Source organism: Epinephelus fuscoguttatus, linkage group LG19, assembly GCF_011397635.1.
Source record: "Epinephelus fuscoguttatus linkage group LG19, E.fuscoguttatus.final_Chr_v1".
Classification (NCBI taxonomy): Eukaryota; Metazoa; Chordata; class Actinopteri; order Perciformes; family Serranidae; genus Epinephelus; species Epinephelus fuscoguttatus.
This window is the reverse complement of record NC_064770.1, coordinates 36601956-36620691: the sequence shown is the minus strand read 5'-3', so window position 1 is coordinate 36620691 and position 18736 is coordinate 36601956. Positions and strand designations below refer to the sequence as shown.

At 42.1% G+C, this 18736-nt stretch overlaps 2 protein-coding genes across 3 annotated transcripts in view; one reads left to right on the top strand and one right to left on the bottom strand.

The window, feature by feature from the left end:
* The window catches only part of kri1 (KRI1 homolog), a 602835-nt gene that overhangs the window by 303880 nt on the left and 280219 nt on the right, over nucleotides 1–18736 (bottom strand). The window lies entirely within an intron of this gene.
* Nucleotides 470–17131, top strand: zgc:171844 (uncharacterized protein LOC100151763 homolog). 2 transcript variants are annotated; one of them, XM_049560810.1, is made up of 6 exons: nucleotides 470–719; nucleotides 6820–6937; nucleotides 9150–9223; nucleotides 11256–11370; nucleotides 13258–13328; nucleotides 15743–17131. In XM_049560810.1, the coding sequence occupies exons 1-6, from the start codon at nucleotides 641–643 to the stop codon at nucleotides 15859–15861; spliced, it is 576 nt and encodes a 191-aa protein (XP_049416767.1). In that variant the 5' UTR covers nucleotides 470–640; the 3' UTR covers nucleotides 15862–17131. The 2 variants fall into 2 exon arrangements, with proteins under 2 accessions (XP_049416767.1, XP_049416766.1); XM_049560809.1 differs by having other exon boundaries at nucleotides 6817–6937.

The window sequence follows — 18736 nt, the reverse complement described above, 5'->3', positions numbered from 1 at the left end:
CTCAATCAGGCGGGATGGAAAATTCATGGTGAAAGACGGCTCGATTCTCCTGTGGAGAGAGCTGAAGTGGTGAGAGCACAGCCGGCCGTTAAAACAACAGCTGTCTGTTAATTTAATCCTTTTATTTCATGTTTCGGACTCTGATTTAACTCCATACATTTATTGTCTTCCAGTAGTCACAATGCTGCTGCAGGTCCTCATTAGAAAACAATGTCTAAACAGTTACAAACTTCAACACAGGCTGTGTGACATTTAAACAAATGGCAGGGAGGCTCATTTCAACCTGAGTCCTTAAGCTTTAATTTAATGTAGGAGCGACTGTTGAAAGATGTTTTGATGAACAATTCACACTGAAGAGTAAAAAGTGTGACCACACTCATCAGCGGGCTGCTGTGTGTCATACAGCGGCTCTGCCAGCAGGTGGCGCCCTGCAGCTCAGCTCAGCTCCTCCTGCTCCTCACATCACCTCTGCAGGAGTCAGCTCAGCATCTGTTCATCAGCTCTCCTCCCGTTATTTCGTTCACACCGTACAGCAGCGCTGCACGGACTCCAGCACCGCTTATTAACCTCCAGGCTGCACAAATACTGTCTTTATTTTCCTCTGCGCAGAGTGTGTGAGGAGAGAGTGTGTCTGAACAACATGGAAACGGAGAGAAGACCCTCTAAACAGTACGGCTCTCTGGAGAAGACGCAGGTGGATGAAGCGACGGAGAAATCAAGTGAGTTTTTAGCAGGAAGCATGCTTTAATAATGTTACTATGAAGAAATCAGTGAAAGAAAGGGATGCGTTCACTGCACCAACTTTGAGCAGAGGGAATTAAAGCTTCAGGTGCTGCAGATCATCAGTGAGCATGTTAAAGTTACCTGTCAGCAGGATATTACACATCCTGAGGGGCTCAGACTCATAACCTCCTGTGTTTCTTCATCTCTGTGTGTGGAGGTGCAGGATTGTATCTTTCATGCAGTAATGATGCTTCATTTTCAGGATATTTCAGTTATTGTCAGGGATTATGGAGCAATTTCTTTTTTAGTGGCACATCAAGTTAAAGATTTTAAGTAATTTCAAGGTAGAGCTGAGGGACTTATACTTTGGAATATCTTTAGATACTGATACAGTAAAAATACTTGAGTTGTGTGTCATTATGTCGTCAGACATTTCCTCAACACCAGGAGCAATCCTTTTAATTTCTATTTCCAGCAGCCCAAAAATAAAGAAAAATAAAATCATTTCCCTCACAAGTTAGTGGTCTTTACTTTTTAATTTATAAGGGACATCAGTAATAAATCTTACACTTTTTCTGAATATATTCCAATTAATCGTATTCCATAACGTATGTATTTTATAACACCTTATTTGAAAACTGAACGTGTCTAGTGCTGCTCTAGTGTTTATTTAGTAGTTTAAAGTTTTCTGATAGGCCTATATGCTCCAGAATGCAAATGAAAGTTTGTTTTAATACAAATAATACAAATACATGAATTAGTAATGTTGATAGCTAATAAGGCCGTGTTACCTTTATTACAAGGCTCAAGGATATTTTGTGGCTCCAGACAGATTTAAATAAAATGGCTCTTCTGCTTACAATCAATGAACTCCTTCAAATTAAAGCTGTTTGTTTGTCTTTTTAGGGAAAAGGACAACCAGACTATCTGAAGAACAGTGAATTGAAATGAGGACTGTTGGGGAAGTGAAAATGTTAACTTACCAGTGTTAGCGTGTGCACATCAGATAATTATCAATATTAACTGTAAATTAAGAAACCAGAGTGTATCAGTGTGGGATTCCTTAATTCTCATTTTGACATAGTTTTCAACCAGTCTGTATCAACAGCAGAACAGAATTCCTGACATTCAGTTACAGCTTTAGGTTTTCAGTCGACGCATCTCCACCCTGATGAAGCATTTCTAGGGACGCCACTGTCCAAAGTTTCCAATAAGATTCCTTAAACGTAATTTGATGATAATTATAAAAAAAAATTGGTGGCAACTACTTGTCTGAAAAATGTCAGAAAATAATGAAAAATGCACGTCACAACTTCCTCACATCCAAGGTGACGCCATAAAATATTCACTTTTGTCCAACCGATAGTCCAGAATCTTCAGATACTCAGTTTACAGTCACAGGAGACAAAGAAAGCCATCTAACATTTTAGAGGCTGTAACTCGGGAATGTTTTTAGCGTTTCTTGCTTTAAAACTTACTGAAAGGGAATTAAAACAAACGTGTGGTGGGAAAATAAGACAAAACCATTTGACTTGATGAATACATACACACACACACACACACCTTCAACCTCACAAACTGACCCCCTTCAATCAGGTCTCAGGGTTGCTCTATATGGGTAAAGGAGCAGCAGGTGGTGGCCTCCATCAGTCAGGCCCCTCCCCACGGTCAGGGGGCGACTGAAGAAGGGGAAACCTCTGCGATTTCATTGAACTTTTATTTTAGTGAATTGAATTTAAAGAGGGAGACGGAAACAGTTAATTGATTATCAGAATAGTTGCAGATTATTTTTCGGTCAGTCATCAAATCTGTTAAAGGTCGAATCATTTCAGGTATAATTTTAACGGACTGCTCGATCTAAAGACTGTCAGTGCGCAGTGAGTTGGCTGAACATGATGTAAAATTGATCTGGGCAAGCATAAAATTCGGCAAGAATTAAGATTCCTGTAATAAATTAACATTGAACACTTTTTTTTCCCCAACTCCTTGTTTGAGGATATTTTACACATAATTCTGAACAAATTGCAATTTTTTTTCCTCCAGAAAATTCCTCAGAAACAATAAGATAATTCACCCTACATATTTAGCTTCATTGTGAGATTTTGTTTTTGGCATTCCTCAAGGCTCAGCTCTTGGTCCTCTGTTATTCCCATCAAACTTGCTTCTTTTCTATCATGTGTGTGACATTATACCACAAGAACACACACAGGCACACAATCATTTCATTTAATTGCTTTCCATTAGAGCCTATGTTCCACATCACTGACTTTAAGTGCGCCTTCAGGGCGTGACAGTGTTACTACAACTGTATTCTACTGAAATGATGTTCAAGCTTTAAGGAGTAAAAAGAAGATGTAATCAGTAAACAATAAAAATGTGTCTTCACACAAACCTGCTGTAAAAAAAGGAATATTATTACTTAATATTGAAATAAGTTTGACTGAATTTATCGGGCCTGTTTGAGTGCTTGAACAAAATAATTAAAATAAAAGGAACACAAGATGCCTGTTTAAACAATCAAACACCAAATCGCCAGCTGGTAGTTGATGTGTGTGCGTGCATGTGATAACACACGTGAGAATACACTAAGTTGTAGAATCACCAGATGAATGTGCAGCTTTGAGCAGGCTGAGTGTTTGTGCAGCCGTGATATCCCCGGTGATCCAGGGTGTATGATTGTAATGTCTTTTCACACAAGGTCAGGTAATTAAAAGCCGATCTGACTCTGCTGGATGAGTCATCGCTCCTGGTTGAGGAGGAGGCTGCGGGGGGAGGGGAGGGCAGTGCAGCTATTCAGTGAAGAATTACAGAGCTGTGATCAGATCGTAGCAGGGTGGTGACTGTGATCCAGTTTTAACGATTAGAATAACGATCCCTGCAGGTTTGGCTTTCATGAATTCATGTGATTTCTTAGACATCAAGTTTTCCTTCATGTGTCTCAGAAGTCTCTTGAGAGCCTTGGCTACAAATACAGGTGCTTTATTGGGCTTAATGAGCGCATTGAATGACTCCAATTAAGCAATTTTCCACTTAAGGTGCAATACAAATATGAGCAGTAACAGAATCACTAAAATTGAGTTTCAGTATGTTTTAATACCACTTTAGTCTGAATTGACAAATATTTAGGCCAATAGAGTCAGAATAATGTGACAGAAAGCAGAATTTATCTCATAAAAAACTATTTATAACAATAGTTCAATACTTCTCTGGTCTTTATGCTAAGCTAAGCTAAGCTAGCCAGTTGGCTGTAGCTTCATGTTTAGCACACAGGCATGATGGTGGTATCATCCTCTCCGTCATCTCAGAAAACAAATATTCCTGTTTCCCGGAGACTGATGAGAGGATCGATACATCCATCATGTTTGTATATACACTGTTACAGCCAACAACTGGTTAGCTTAGCTTAGCATAAAGACTGGAGACCAGAGGAGAAAGCTAGCCTGACTAGTGGCGTATGGTAGTTAGTTATTATGACGATGGACCCTCGGGCAAGATTTTGCATCTAAACTAGCTCGATGTTGGATAACATCAACATACTGACCAAAGGAACCACACACTGAACATTTGACCTGGGGAAACATTGCTGAGAACATAAAACCATTTGAAAAATCTCTTTAATAATAAGTAGCATTATCACAGTGCCCTGGAACCTCCTCAGTGTGCTGAGGGTTAATGACGTACACTTGGGGACACTCGTTAGCCTGCTCCAGTGTGTATTCACTGAATGATAAGGAGGACTCTTGCCTTGTCTAGTGTTAGTGTTTGGACTGTAGTATTAAGCTAAGGAAGATGTTTAGCACCACCTGTTTCCACCTGTTTCCAGTCTTTATGCTAAGCTAAGCTAACTGGCTGCTTAAATATTCAGTGTTCAGACTGTCATGTCAATCTTCTAATCTCTTCTAAACGCATTTCTCTCAAAATGTTAAACGACTGCTTTAAATCATGACACCACTTCTATATTTCAGTGTATGCTGTGTTGGTTATCTCTGAAAATTATACATTTCTCTCTCAGACCAGTTAGAGCAGTTCAGCAATCTGTGAGCAGTGAGAGCTCTGAACCGCTCTGTGTTCTGATAAACAGCACACCTTCTTCACAGCAACACACTGCAGCAGAAACACAGGTGTGACCGATGGCGTTAATGATCCCTCAGTTCCTCCTCTGTTCAGTGAGCCAGCATGCACACTACCAGAGCCTACAACAGATCACTTTAATCTCTGTTACATAATCTCAGAATAAGGAGAGATGATTTATGCCAGACTGAGCTGTCAGCTGATTTCCATCTGCAGTCCCTGAGCAGGTAAACATTCATTTACATGCATCACTGTTACAGAGTCAGACACATCTACAAGCACAGTAATACCAAACACATCCATTCATAAATTACAGTTCATTACAATTAAACACCTGAATCACGGTCTAGTTACCATCAGCATGACTGGTTGTTTAATATCTGTGTTTTGGCGCCATAGGAACACGAGTCTGTGAAAGTTTTAAACTTGGAAGCATATCTGAATGTTTGATAAATGAAAAAGCAGACTGTGGTAAAGCCGTACGCCTCAGTGGGAATTTAAATCTGAGTATAGAGCAGATCAAGTTTGTCCTCATTTGTTCAGAGCGGAGCTGAAACAAAAGCTTCAGTGATGAAGCTGTTCTGTGAATTATGTTTAATACCAATCGAACTTTTTAGATTGCTGCTGTTAATCAGGTCATTAGTTAAGCTTCTGCTTTCCCTGCAGTTAAATGTCAAAATGTCTCCTGTAACATAGTTTATTACAGACACAGCCTCTTCTTTGTGAAAGTAGATAACACTTTATATTTTTTTTGTGCTCTGCTTTCGTCCAAACATGGTTGTAAAATCAACTGCAACATTCTGATGTTTTTAATTTGGTAACAGGAAAACAGCAAATCGATCACCAGCATTGCACATTTCTGCAAATCATGGATACATTACATTTGCACGTTATTATGTTGCGAATACGTTTAAACTTTACATTTCAACAACACTGTGGTTAACGTGTGGTTAAGTTTAGGCACAAAAAACACTTGGCTATAATTAGGAAAACATGATGTTTTGGCTTGAAATATCTGGTTTTGTGAGAATATCCTTGCTGGAAATGCAGCAAGGTCTCAGTAAAAAAACAGGTGTTTTTTGTGGCACTATCCAAGCTAGAAAAACAGTGACAGGTTCCTAAAAATACCCACTTATGGGGGCTAAAAGCTGCAGGAAAAAGCTGCAGGAAAAAACTGCAACAGGTTGCGAGAAAACATCCACTATTGGGGGCTAAATAGCCGCAGGAAAAACAGTGACAGGTCACTTGAAAACACCCCCATGTAGGGGCTAAAAACCCAAAGAAAAAAAAGCAACAGCCCCCTAAAACAGCGGCCACTTTTGGGGGCTGAAAAGCCGCAGGAAAAACAGTGATGGGTCCGTAAAAAACATCCATTTTGGGGGCTAAAAACTTGCATGAAAACGGCGACAGGTCGCTATAAAACACCCACTTTTGGGGGCTGAAAAGCTGCAACAAAAACAACTTGTCACTTAAACATTTACATTTGGGGCTTAAAAAGCTGCAGGAAAAACAGTTGGGGTCCCTGAAAAAACACCGTCTTTTAGGGGTTAAAAGATGCAGGAAAAACAGCTATGGGTCGCTAGAACGCACTGAACAGTGGTCTGCAGCTTTGCAGGCATCTCACCTACAGCGTCATGCAATCCATCATCCCCTCCACCTCCTGATGATGATGTCAGCTCATATACTACGTCATTTCACATATGCCAATATGATATGTATGAAACCTGCCAATGTAATGTATCCATGGTTTGCAGGAACGTATAGATCCGACATTTTCCTCTGGCCATCGTGCTGAAAACAGTTGATATTCCAGTGACTGTGCTTGTAAATCAGCTGCAGTAATGTTGGATGGTAGAAAAACTACCAGCCTCAATCTCACCTGGGTTTTGTGTCTGCAGTTCTTCATTTTCATGCCTTTGTCATTTGTGTCATGATGGCAGTCGGACATAAAGTCTTTGACTCTAAAACACTCCTAATGCCGTGATTATCACCACATCAATGTGTTTTGTTCTTGTCTTTCAGCAGAGGATGTCGTTTCCATGGCTGACTCCACAATTACCATCGAGGACATCGAAGGAGAGCTGTGCAAAATCGAGCGGATAAGAGACATCCTCGTACGGAGAGAATCAGAGCTGAGATACATGTGAGAGCTGCTTCTTCAATGTGACTGCTCATGTTCACTTTAAATACTAGAGACACAAACAAAAGAAACAACTTTAGTGTGAATGAAGACATGAAGACATGAGATGATAACACATGCTCCTCTTCCATCATGTTGGTCCTCTGTGCACGCGCACACACACACACACACACACACACACACACACACACACACACACACACAGTAGAGCTCTGCTGTACATGGATCTGGATCCAGCAGATCTGTCAGCAGCCCCTCAGGAACATGAGATGATGTACTGTGACTGTCAGTCGTCAGCACTGCGAGCAGCCATGTGCATGATGGCAAAAAGTGTGTGTGCAGAAAACAGCAGCAGAGCTATTTAAGGTCCTCGCAGACTACCAGCACACACACATACACACACACACACACACACACACACACACACACACACACACACACACACAGGCTTTTTTCATATCTGTAAAGATGGCCTTTACTTCTTTCTCTCTCAACTCTGCTTTTAATTATTTCGCTCTTCTCTGTGGAGACCTTCCTCATTATTTTGACACATGAGGATGGAGGTGGTGGAGCGGAGACGGAGAGCAGCGCCCAGCTGCATGACGTGGTCACGTGACAGCTCACAGAAACTGAGAATCACGACTTTTACTTGGTTCTTTTTTCGTTAGTTTTCTCGGTGTGAGTTTTCAAAATGATGACACACAACATGTCTCATGCCAACTGCAACACAGAAAATAACTAAAGCTCAGCCGCTGTGAGGACGATAAAAACAGATGAAAATAATGGCATTGTGATTTTCTGCAAACCATGAACATGACATGATACATTTGTGCGGTTTATACGCAGCATATCAACGTTTCTTAAGTGACGTAGTATACTGTATGAGCAGACTTTGTCATCAGGAGGTGGAGGGAACGGTGGATGGCTTCACACTGAGGCAAGACGCCTGCCAAGCTGCAGACCACTGTTAGAGGCCAACAAAGAACAGCACCATTTTTTGTGGCGACCCTTCGTGGCATTTACACCGGTGTTTGTGGCACCATATCTGGGTGTTTTAGCGGCACAGCGTGGTATTTCGCAGTGGCATTTGTGGTACAGAACCTGGGTGGTTTTACAGACAAATCATGGCGTTTGCCAGCGGCATTTCAGCCACTGGGTCTGGCTGTAGTTACCATAACACAGACATTTCCCAGCAGCATTTGAGCCACCAAACCTGGATGTTTCTCATCAACATATTGCAGCATGTTCCAGTGGTGTTTGAGTCACCAAATTTGGGTGTTTTTCACCAACACATTTCAGCGTTTCATAGCGGCATTTGAGCCACAGGGTCTGGGTGTCTTTCACCAACATGTTGCAGTGTTTCCCGGCAGCATTTTAGCCACCAAACCTTTGTGTTTTTTTTACCAACCTGTCCCTGCTTTTCTAGCGCCTTTTGTGCTACGAAATGTTTGCAATTTAAGCCAAAGCATGATCTTTTCCTCACCATAACCTCGTGGTTTTTGTACCTAAACCTAACCACACCCTCACCACAGAGAGAAATGTAAAGTTTAAACATATCGGCTACAAAATAACATACAAATGTAAAGAACCTGTGTTTTGCAGAAACATACAATGCCGGCGTTTAATACTGAGTTGCTGTGTCATACCATGCGTAGTAGCACGTCTCGTTTAACTCCTGAGATCCTGCTTTATGCAGTTGATGCAGCGCCGTCATTTAGACTGGCTGGGACATAAACCAGACAACTCTCATTGAGAATAAACACTCCTGAGTGGCAGCGTATGACTCATCCTGAAATACATACTGCTGAAGTGAAACCTATTTTATTAAACCAACAGCTCAGAGTATTTCTATCTCTGTAACAGCAGCCTACACACACACACACACACACACACACACACACACAAACAAACACTTGTGTGACAGCGCCTGATGTTTTGAAATCTGCATCAGAGTCAGACGGTGAAATGAGATCTGATCCTGTCAGGTGTGATTCATTCAGAGGGCAGCGTGACGGTGTTATTCCAGCTCATAAACTCACAGACCTCTCCGTCATCTGAGTCCAGTGCTTCATATCAAATCCATTAATGTTTTTAAGCCCATTGTAGAGAAAACTAAAAGAACTGATTTTGAGGTGTAGTTTACTTTTATTTACACTGACATCACCTGCTTTTTGATGCAGAATATCTATTCATAGTCCGTTTGTTTTCCACTCAGGATGGATGACATCCAGCTCTGCAGAGAAATCACAAGGCTGAAGACGGAGCTGCAGAAACTCGTCTCGATTCCAGGTAAATTAAAAAGCAGTCAGTGTCACATCTTCGTTAACCTGCAGACAGTTTGCTCAGGTGGGCCCATTATAGGTTTCTATTTTCTGTTTTATCTTTGAATAAATATCAGCGAACTGCAGTGAGGTGATTATCTTATTAGCAATTAACTCTGAGGACCAGGGGAATAAATGAAACACTTTCAAATAACAACAGGCCTCCACTGCAGTTTTGGTTAGAGCTCTTTGATGCTTATATTCTGTCTTAAAAATATTCACAAGGATCGTCACTTTCCTCTGTTCGTTAGAAAGATAACCTTTATTCAATCAGGGGAAACCAAATGGAAAAACAAAACTCTTTTGCGGTTGTGCCCTGCAGAGACACGAACAAAACAGGTTCTATAATAATCGAAACTCTCGTACAGAACATAGATACGACACAGACATTATTAAGTTTAGATGACAGCTCTACGATAGAGGAAGGCTGCTGTGGCAACTAAACAGAAAAATAAAGTACAGAAGTGGTGAGTTAGTGACCCATGAGCAGGGCCGGCTGTAGACTTTTTGGGGGCCCTAAGCAGGATTGGGTGTTACTGTTATTATATTGAAATATCACATAAGGCCACATCAACATAGATACATAGCAAAGCCTGCTAAATAATAGAGAGGACTTTTTTCTGGGTTCCTGCTGCCCCCTGGCGCTAATTAGCAAATGCTAGCTGTGACGAGGATGATATAAACTGTGTCTCTGACATAAAGTGTGTGTGTGTGTGTGTAAAAATATTAATGACTGGGGCAGATATTGAAGGTTGGCTGGCTGGTGGTTGCTACTTCGATTTAGCATCAGTGGCTAGCTCATCCTCTGTCATGTTTTTTTTAGGTGTGATTGTTTTGTGGGTCAAAACCGGGTGTTGTCAGCTTAACAAGAGACAAGCAGACAAACAGGTGTAGCCACACTGCAAAGCTAAAGACCTTTATACACCTGGATCTGTGAGCTGACTGAAACCTCCCACCACTCTGCAAAAACAAAGACAGAAATGTGAGCCTGTAATGCTCAACCTTAACAATGCTAACATGCTTATAGGAGCAATCCCATTGATGTTTTACTCTTTGTGATTCCAAGGTACAGGTTATGCGGTTGTGTTTGACTCGCTCAAGCAACCAAGATTCCACTTTTCCTTTGTGTATAATCGTTTATTCTCCGACAACTTTCCACAACAACAAAATGGATCAGTCTTACCGGAGCGGAGGAAGAGGCAGGTGCATCAGCGAGCTATCAAAAAAGGAGGAAAACCCAGAAAATGTTTGGCGCTTTGCAGCGGTCTAAAACTGTATGGCTGCATACCTGAGAACAAAAACCGAGCCAGCCCTAATGAGCACACCTGATAAAGCTTAGGTGCTGCAGTCACCTGCTTACCAAGGAGGCGGGGGTGTCAAAACGCACCGCCACACACCAGCCTCTCCTCCATCAGCCAGACAAATTCAATAAACAATCAGACCATAACACTCAATCCATAGTAACAACTCGTAATTTTTAACAAATCCAAATTATTTAAAAAACTATTAAAGCAAGTATTTGGCTCAGATGAGATATATAATCCCTCCAACATGTTCTGGGTCTGACGTGGGGCCTCCTACCAGTGGGACGTGCCCGAACACCTCCGGCTCTACTCCGAGCTCCCTCCAGATGTCTGAGCTCCTCCCCCTATCTCTACGGCTGAGCCCAGACACCCCACGAAGGAAACTCATTTCGGCGGCTTGTATCCGCGATTTCATTCTTCCAGGCACTACCCAGAGCTCAAGACCATAGGTGAGGGTTGGGACGTAAATCGAACGCTTCTCCTTCTGGCTCAACTCCCTCTTCACCACAACGGTCCGGCACCAAACCGATGATCCATCTCACGCTCCATTCTACCCTCACTCATGAACAAGACCCTGAGATACTTGAACTCCCTCGCTTGTGGCAGTAACTCTCTCCCTACCCTATAATATAATAGTTAATAAACGTGACACTGAGTGACGGCTGTATTTTATGTTGTCATGTGACTGTTGAACAGACAACGACAAGTCGAAGGAGGACAGAGAGAGAGAGGAGGAGCTGCTGCAGCAGATCAACAAGCTGGTGGAGACCAGAGACTTCCTCGTGGACGATGTGGAGTTCGAAAGACTGAGGTGAGCTGCTCTTTATGTTTACTCCGAGGAAACTGCCTCATTCAGTACCTACTGCTCACTGGTTCTCAACCAGGAGTCTTTAAGGGAGCTAATCTAATTAATCTAATTCACTATAGAAGTGAGCCCAGTGTGATTAAGAGTCATGAGAGTGACTATTCTGATCACAGGTTTAATTCCCCCCACAGTTATCTTCTCAACCACTCGATTTGCAGGTCATTTTAATAGCACTGGATTTCCACACCCCTCTGCATGTGATATTGAAGCTGAACGTAGCCTTTGGCGTCGCTATGACTTCATCTGATTTCAGTGCACTGCAATATTTGACCCTCAGAGAAACTGACATAGTAGAAAGAGTGAGAAAGTCTGCACATGGTGAGGAGAAAGGGAGGTGCATGGGTCAAACAGACTTTCACTTGTACTATATAGGCCTACTATACTAGGAGGTGTCTGTTTTCCAGGTGAAACCAAATGTCAGTGTCATTTTAATGTAGTGTTATATAACTTGGTAATCTTAAGTGCTATTTCGTAGGCAACTGGACTTGCTTGAGTATCTTAAAGATGTTTCATCCAAAAGGCTTCCTCAGTCAGATACTCTTCAAGAAACTCAAGCAAGTCCAGTTGCTTACGATATAGCATTTAAGATTACCATGACCTGGATGACTGAGAATCTCCACCGACATGTTGCCAGTCAATTTGGGAAGAAAGCCCTTTGACTCTAGAACTGAAGAAGCTTCTTGGATGAGAGGTGAAACAGCTTCAAGAAACTGAAGCAAGTCCAGCTGCCTATGATATTGCACTGAAACTTACATCCATCCACCACATACTTAAGTCGTGATGTTTTTAGGTCACGTTACAAACTTATTTTAACTGAAAACATGATGTGTGACGTGATCACGTGACGGTAGTAAATAAAGAGGCAGACTCGAGAACCTGTAAAGACGAAGGTTGGTGTGTTGGTTGGGTCACAAAGAACTGGACTTTCACTCAGGACTTTCCCCCTGAGTTGCGTGTTCGCATCCATGTGAACTTTGAGTCTTTTTAAGGTATGTCCTCACCATGTTTCTTTTCCTAACCCTAACCTCCGTACCTTTACGTTAATTACAGAGCTGTACGTTAAGGAAGTAATGTCTGTCCTGGGGTGCAAATTTGTAGGATATCATACGACTCGTTCTATGAGAATACGTTGCAGTATCACGTGACGAGGGGTGTGAGAGAGTGTTATTTGACGACCTGGGATGAGAGTGTGTCGTCTCAACTGTAGAATTCTGGTTGTAATCATGTTTGACAAGCAAAATCTTTTCAGATGGAGGAAGGAAAGTCTTATCAAATGGGGGTCTGTGACTTAATGTGCATCGGTTTAAGGGTTCGTGACATGAAAAAGTTTGAGAGCCACTGACCTGTAGTTATTTGCACCATGTCTGATTATTGATCTAGTGAGTTTTTAAAGGTGTTGTCTTATCTTCATCACTCTGTTCTCATTGTCTCTCTGTGTATAGCCACACTGAATAATGATAACAAGCCCACCATCTCTCAGGAGTTCTGTGTGTGGTGTTACATTACCTGTCACTGCTGATGAGACGACAGATGTTAATGCTGAAAAATATGTTTGAGTGACATTTTCATTGGTCTCAGAGAGAGAGAGAGAGAGAGAGAGAGAGAGAGAGAGAGACATTACCATCTTCCTTCATTATGAGAGAACAGATCGAGGGGAGGATTGTGTAGATGCAGCAGTGAATTCACACCATGTGCCGTACAATAACATCCTCTCAGTTCAGCGCATAACCTTGGACTCTCTTAAATGCAGCCCTGTGACATTCAACACGATGAAGAAAATCTTCCGATTACACACTTGACGATTAAAAACCAAAGAAATATTCTCCTCTACAGGGAAAGAGAGGAGGACAGAGAAATGGCCGCCTTCTTACAGTCCAAATTTCCCGAGACGCTGGCTGCGAAAGGTGAGTCTAACCATGAGGCTGTCAGGTGTAAGCTCCCAATTAAAAAGGAATCTTACGCTGCAGTTATCTCTGCAGCCGCCATTTCTCCTCACTCATGACTCCTGTGTGTAAGAGGATGAAGAAAGGTGTCGACTCTTTCTGGTAGTTCAGTTGTAATCCTCTCACCTGCTGTATGGACCGACGGAGGACGTGTGATCCACACAGAGCTGAGCCTTTCTGCTACAGCCTCTAATCCCTGCCTCAGTAATCCTTAACATTTCACTCCTGGTTGATCTGGTGACACCTGTAGTTACTGCTGGTCACAGCCAGGTGCTTAATACTACAGACACTCCTTGAGCAGCTTCTTAGAAAGAAACACAACAGAAGAGCAGCTAGTGTCTCTGTGTACACCGCCCAGTCGCCAGATAACATGTTGGTATCACACGTTTCAGTAAAACACGGATACATTACATTTGTTCATTATGTAGCAGAGAAGTTTAAACTTTATGTTTCTTTATGTTTCAACAACGCTGTCGTTAATGAGTGGATTGGTTAAGATGCAAAAACCACTTGGTTGTGGTCAGGAAAAGATCATGCTTTGGCTAAAGTTTTGACCCAGTTTTGGTGGCACCATCCCGGCAGGAAATGCAGCAATGTCTTGGTAAAAAAAAAAACCACTTGAATTTGTTGCACTATACCGGCAGGAAACACAGCGACAGCAACCGCATTTCGTTGCATTATCCTGGTGTAACCTGAAGATTTAATACTCCAGTCTCACGGGCTGTGGGTAATAATCGGCTACAGTTGTCTTTAATTTCTTTTCTTTTATTCCGGCCAAAACGGCAACAGCAGTAGCATAAATTCAGCACGTCAGTTGTTTACATGGCGCACCGGAGAACTTCCGTCCCCAAACATAAACGTCCCTCCAGACACATCCCACAGGTAGGAACCAAAATCACCCTCTAACAATAGTAATGATACATCAGTCCCACAACAATGACTATCCCCACAATGACCCTAACAGTCATGTTCAAACAGGGAAATACAAAACCAACCTCTCAAAATAAATGTAATACAAAAACTCAGATTACACTGGCAAGAAATGCGGCGATGTCTCGGTAGAAAACAGCTGCATTTCATTGCACTATACTGGCAGGAAACACAGCGATGTCTCAATAAAAAGTAAACCGCATTTCGTAGCGCTATCCCGGCAGGAAATGCAGCGACAACAACCGCATTTCATTGCATTATCCCGGCAAGAAATGCAGCAATGTCTCGGTAAAAAACAACTGCATTTTGTTGTACTACACCAGCAGGAAATGCAATGATGTCGTGGTAAAAGACAACTGCATTTCGTAGCGCTATCCCGGCAGGAAACACAGTGATGTCTTGCTAAAAACCAACCAATTTTGTCACGCTAACCCGGCGCAGGGAACACAGTGATTTCTCAGTACAAAGTATACCACATTTCGTTGTGCTATCCCGGCAGGAAATGCAGCGATGTCTTGATAAAAAAACCACTTGAATTTGTTGCACTATACTGGCAGGAAACATAGTGACAACAACCGCATTTCGTTGCATTATCCTGGCAAGAAATGCAGCAGTGTCTCAGTAAAAAACAATTGCATTTTGTCGCGCTACACCAGCAATAAACGCAATGATGTCGTGGTAAAAGACAACTGCATTTCGTTGCGCTATCCCATCAGGAAACGTAGCGTTGTTCTGGTAAAAAACCAACCACATTTTGTCGCTCTTAACTGAAAGGGAATGTAGCTATGTCTTGGTAAAAACAACTGCATTTTGTGGCACTATCCCGGCGGGAAACGCACTGATATCTCTGTACAAAAAAAATCGCGATTCATCACTCTATCCTGGCAGGGAACTCAGCGATGTTTCAGTAATAAACATTTTGTCGCACTATCCCGGCAGGATATGCAGTGATGTCTTGATTAAAAAACAACTGTAGTTTGTCTTGCTATCCTGGCAGGAAACTCGGCAATGTCTAGGTAAAAAACAACTGCATTTCGTTGCACTGTTCCAGCAGGAAATGCAGTGATGTCTCAATTAAAGAAAAACAAACTGCATTTCACACTATCCTGGCCGACGTAACAGTGTCTTCACTTTTATGGCACTATCCAGATCGCTAAAAAACAACCAGTTTTGTTTTTTAGTCTTGAATAGTGGTCTGCAGCTTGGCAGGCATCTCGCCAAAGTGTCACGCCATCCACCATCTTGTCCACCTCCCTACAGCAAAGTCAGCTCATATAGACCGTCAATTAACACTGATATGATTCGTATGAAACGTACAAATGTAACATATTCCTGGTTTGCAGAAACGTACAATGCCAACATTTCCTCTTGTGTCTGAGCTGAGCAGAGAGTGTGAACACTCTGTGGCGATAAAGAGTTAACTGTCACGTCTTCTTTTCAATCAGGCACGTTGCAGGATCAGAGGGTGGCGTCCAAATCTCAGCAGACGTCGGCGCCGTTCATCACGAAAACTGGAATCACGCTGCTGAAAGACTGCTGCGGCTTCACCTGCTCCATCATGTAACACTGACCAGGACACTCTGTGTGTGTGTGTGTGTGTGTGTGTGTGTGTGCGCGCGCCCTTCTCAGAAAGATTACCTGCATTAATCTTCATCATGCCTGTTTGCATATAATGTAAGAGACGTGTATTATAACATATTATGTGATTTGCTGTGAGATGCTGTGGTTCGATGTCGTGCAGAGGGGAAGCTGACCGCCTTATAGTTATACTAATAATGCTTTTTGTCCAATTAGGGTCATTAGATATTATTACAGCTGCTCTGACTTTGTATTTGTGATGTAAGTATCTGTGAGGGAAGAAACTACACCTGCTGTAGAGTTGTAGCGACGTATTATAATAACATTGTTCAGACTGCAGCTGGTGATTACTGTTTTTTTTTTCATCTTCTTTCATCTTTCAGTTAATGTTTGGTCCATAAAAGGTCCAGTTAGCAGCAGCAGTGTATTGAGTTAATATAAGATTACAGTTTTATAAATAAAATGAAAATGCAGAACTCTGTGCTTGAACAGAGCTGAACAAATGTGATGCAGATTTATGCAGAAAGTTTTTATACTGCAACGAAATATTGTTCATTTGCTACTCAGTGACAACTTAAACCAAAGTCTTTGTCTGATCTGAGTCTAGTTAGTGTTTTAATGATAAGCCTTCCAGTCAGTGTTTTATTAAAAGATTTTCAGATACCCTCACTAGCCACTTTATTAGGTACACCTGTTCAACTGCTCATTAACACAAATAGCTAATCAGCCAATCACGTGGCAGCAACTCAACACATTAAGTCATGTAGACATGATGAAGACGAGCTGCTGAAGTTCAAACAGAGCATCAGAATGATGAAGAAAGGTGATTGAAGTGACTTTGAACGTGGCATGGTTGTTGGTGCCAGACGGGCTGCTCTGAGTATTTACTGGGATTTTCAGCACAACCATCTCTAGGGTTTACAGAGGATGGTCCCAAAAAGAGAAAATATCCAGTGAGCCAAAATGCCTTGTTGATGCCAGAGGTCAGAGGAGAATGGCCAGACTGGTTCAAGATGATAGAAAGGCAACAGGAAGTCAAATAAGCACTGGTTCCAACCAAGGTGTGCAGAAGAGCATCTCTGAAGCAACAACACCTTGTCCAACCTTGAAGCAGATGGGCTACAGCAGCAGAAGACCACACCAGGTGCCACTCCTGTCAGCTAACAACAGGAAACTGAGGCTACAATTCACACGGGTTTTCTCACCAAAACTGGACAATAGAAGATTGGAAAAACCACATTCAGATGGAAGCATGGATCCATCCTGCCTTGTATCAAGGCTTCAGGCTGCTGCTGCTGGTGGTGTAATGGTGTGGGGGAGATTTTCTTAGTACCAACTGAGCATGGTTTAAACACCACAGCCTACCTGAGTATTGTTGCTGAGCGTGTCCATCCCTTTATGACCACAGTGTACCCATCTTCTGATGGCTACTTCCAGCAGGATAACGCACCATGTCACAAAGCTCACATCATCTCAAACATGACAATGAGTTCACTGTACTCCAATGGCCTCCACAGTCACCAGATCTCAGTCCAATAGAGCACCTTTGGGATGTGCTGGAACGGGAGATTCTCATCATGGATCAACTGTGTGATGTCATCATGTCAATATGGACCAACATCTCTGAGGAATGTTTCCAGCACCTTGTTGAGTCTGTGACACCAAGAATTAAAAAGGGGGTCCAACCTGGTACCAGCAAGGTGTACCTAATAAAGTGGCTGATGAGCATATATGATCAAAAATAATCCATTATTTTGTGTGACTATGACTGTAGAATGTATCATCTCTGCAATGCTGTTAAAATAAAGACTTTTAATGCTCTTCACTTTTCAAGGTGCTTCTGTCTTTAACCACTCGATACGTAGGTCAATGGAACTTACACACTTGCATAAATAGACCATATTAGAATTAACAGATAGTAAATATATACAACCGGAAAACTTAAATTAAAAGCCTAGTCCCAGTTTAAAGCCCAGTGTCTTTTACCAGCCCGGTGTGGCTACACATTTTTACAAATAAAGGCCTGCCTCAATTAGAGGCCTGGTCTGGTTGCCAAGCAGTTCTTCAGATGTATAAGAAACAAAAGCGGGTATTTAAACCAAAACACGATATTTTTCTGACCATAACCAAGTGGTTTTTGTGCTCAAACCTAACCACACATTAACCACAGTGTTGTTGAAACATAAAGAAACAAAACTGACTGTATCTGCTCCATAATAATGTAAAAATATAACGTATCTGTGGTTTGGGTCGTAAATATCCAACTTACTCCAAAGAGCATCCTGTGTGTTACTGCCATGATGATGGGATGAGATGTGTGTGTGGTTGTTGGGGGTTATTGTTGTTCACTGTGGTGAGGAGAAAACCAGATGGTTTCAGTTCCACATAACTTACCTCAGCTGCTTCCTTCACGTCTCACACACACAACAACACACACACTGCAGCCGCAGATGAGTCATACAGCGGACTGAGAGATGCAGCGCCCCCAACAGCACAAACACCGTCTTTAATTTGTCTGTTTGAGCATTTTATGCAAAGAATGCTCATTGTTAAAAGAAATTAAGGACATGCTTGATGTGCATGTGTTTCCCTCTTTCTTCAGTATTAATTTTACCTTGTTAAAGACATAAATTTAAGTTCTATAACACTCACAGTCTGTTACTAACGTCCACACAGCGTTTCCCTGAGCCTGTTCTCCTGCAGTGTTGTGGTCTGCTCGTGTTTCCATCCTCGTGGCAGCTGATAAAGGCCGTCACAGCTGGTTGCAGATTAACAGACCTGCAACGCTCTCCACTGTATTTAATTTGCAGGCTGAGGAGACTAATCAGGAGGCTACATACTGTGAATATAGACAAGTCACT

Bases quoted from the DNA above. Each gene is read 5' to 3' on its own strand.
- zgc:171844 (XM_049560809.1), top strand. From the start codon at position 641: ATGGAAACGGAGAGAAGACCCTCTAAACAGTACGGCTCTCTGGAGAAG. The intron at 720-6,816 runs GTGAGTTTTTAG...CTTGTCTTTCAG, and splicing joins TGAAGCGACGGAGAAATCAA to CAGAGGATGTCGTTTCCATG. The intron at 11,371-13,257 runs GTGAGCTGCTCT...TCTCCTCTACAG, and splicing joins GTGGAGTTCGAAAGACTGAG to GGAAAGAGAGGAGGACAGAG.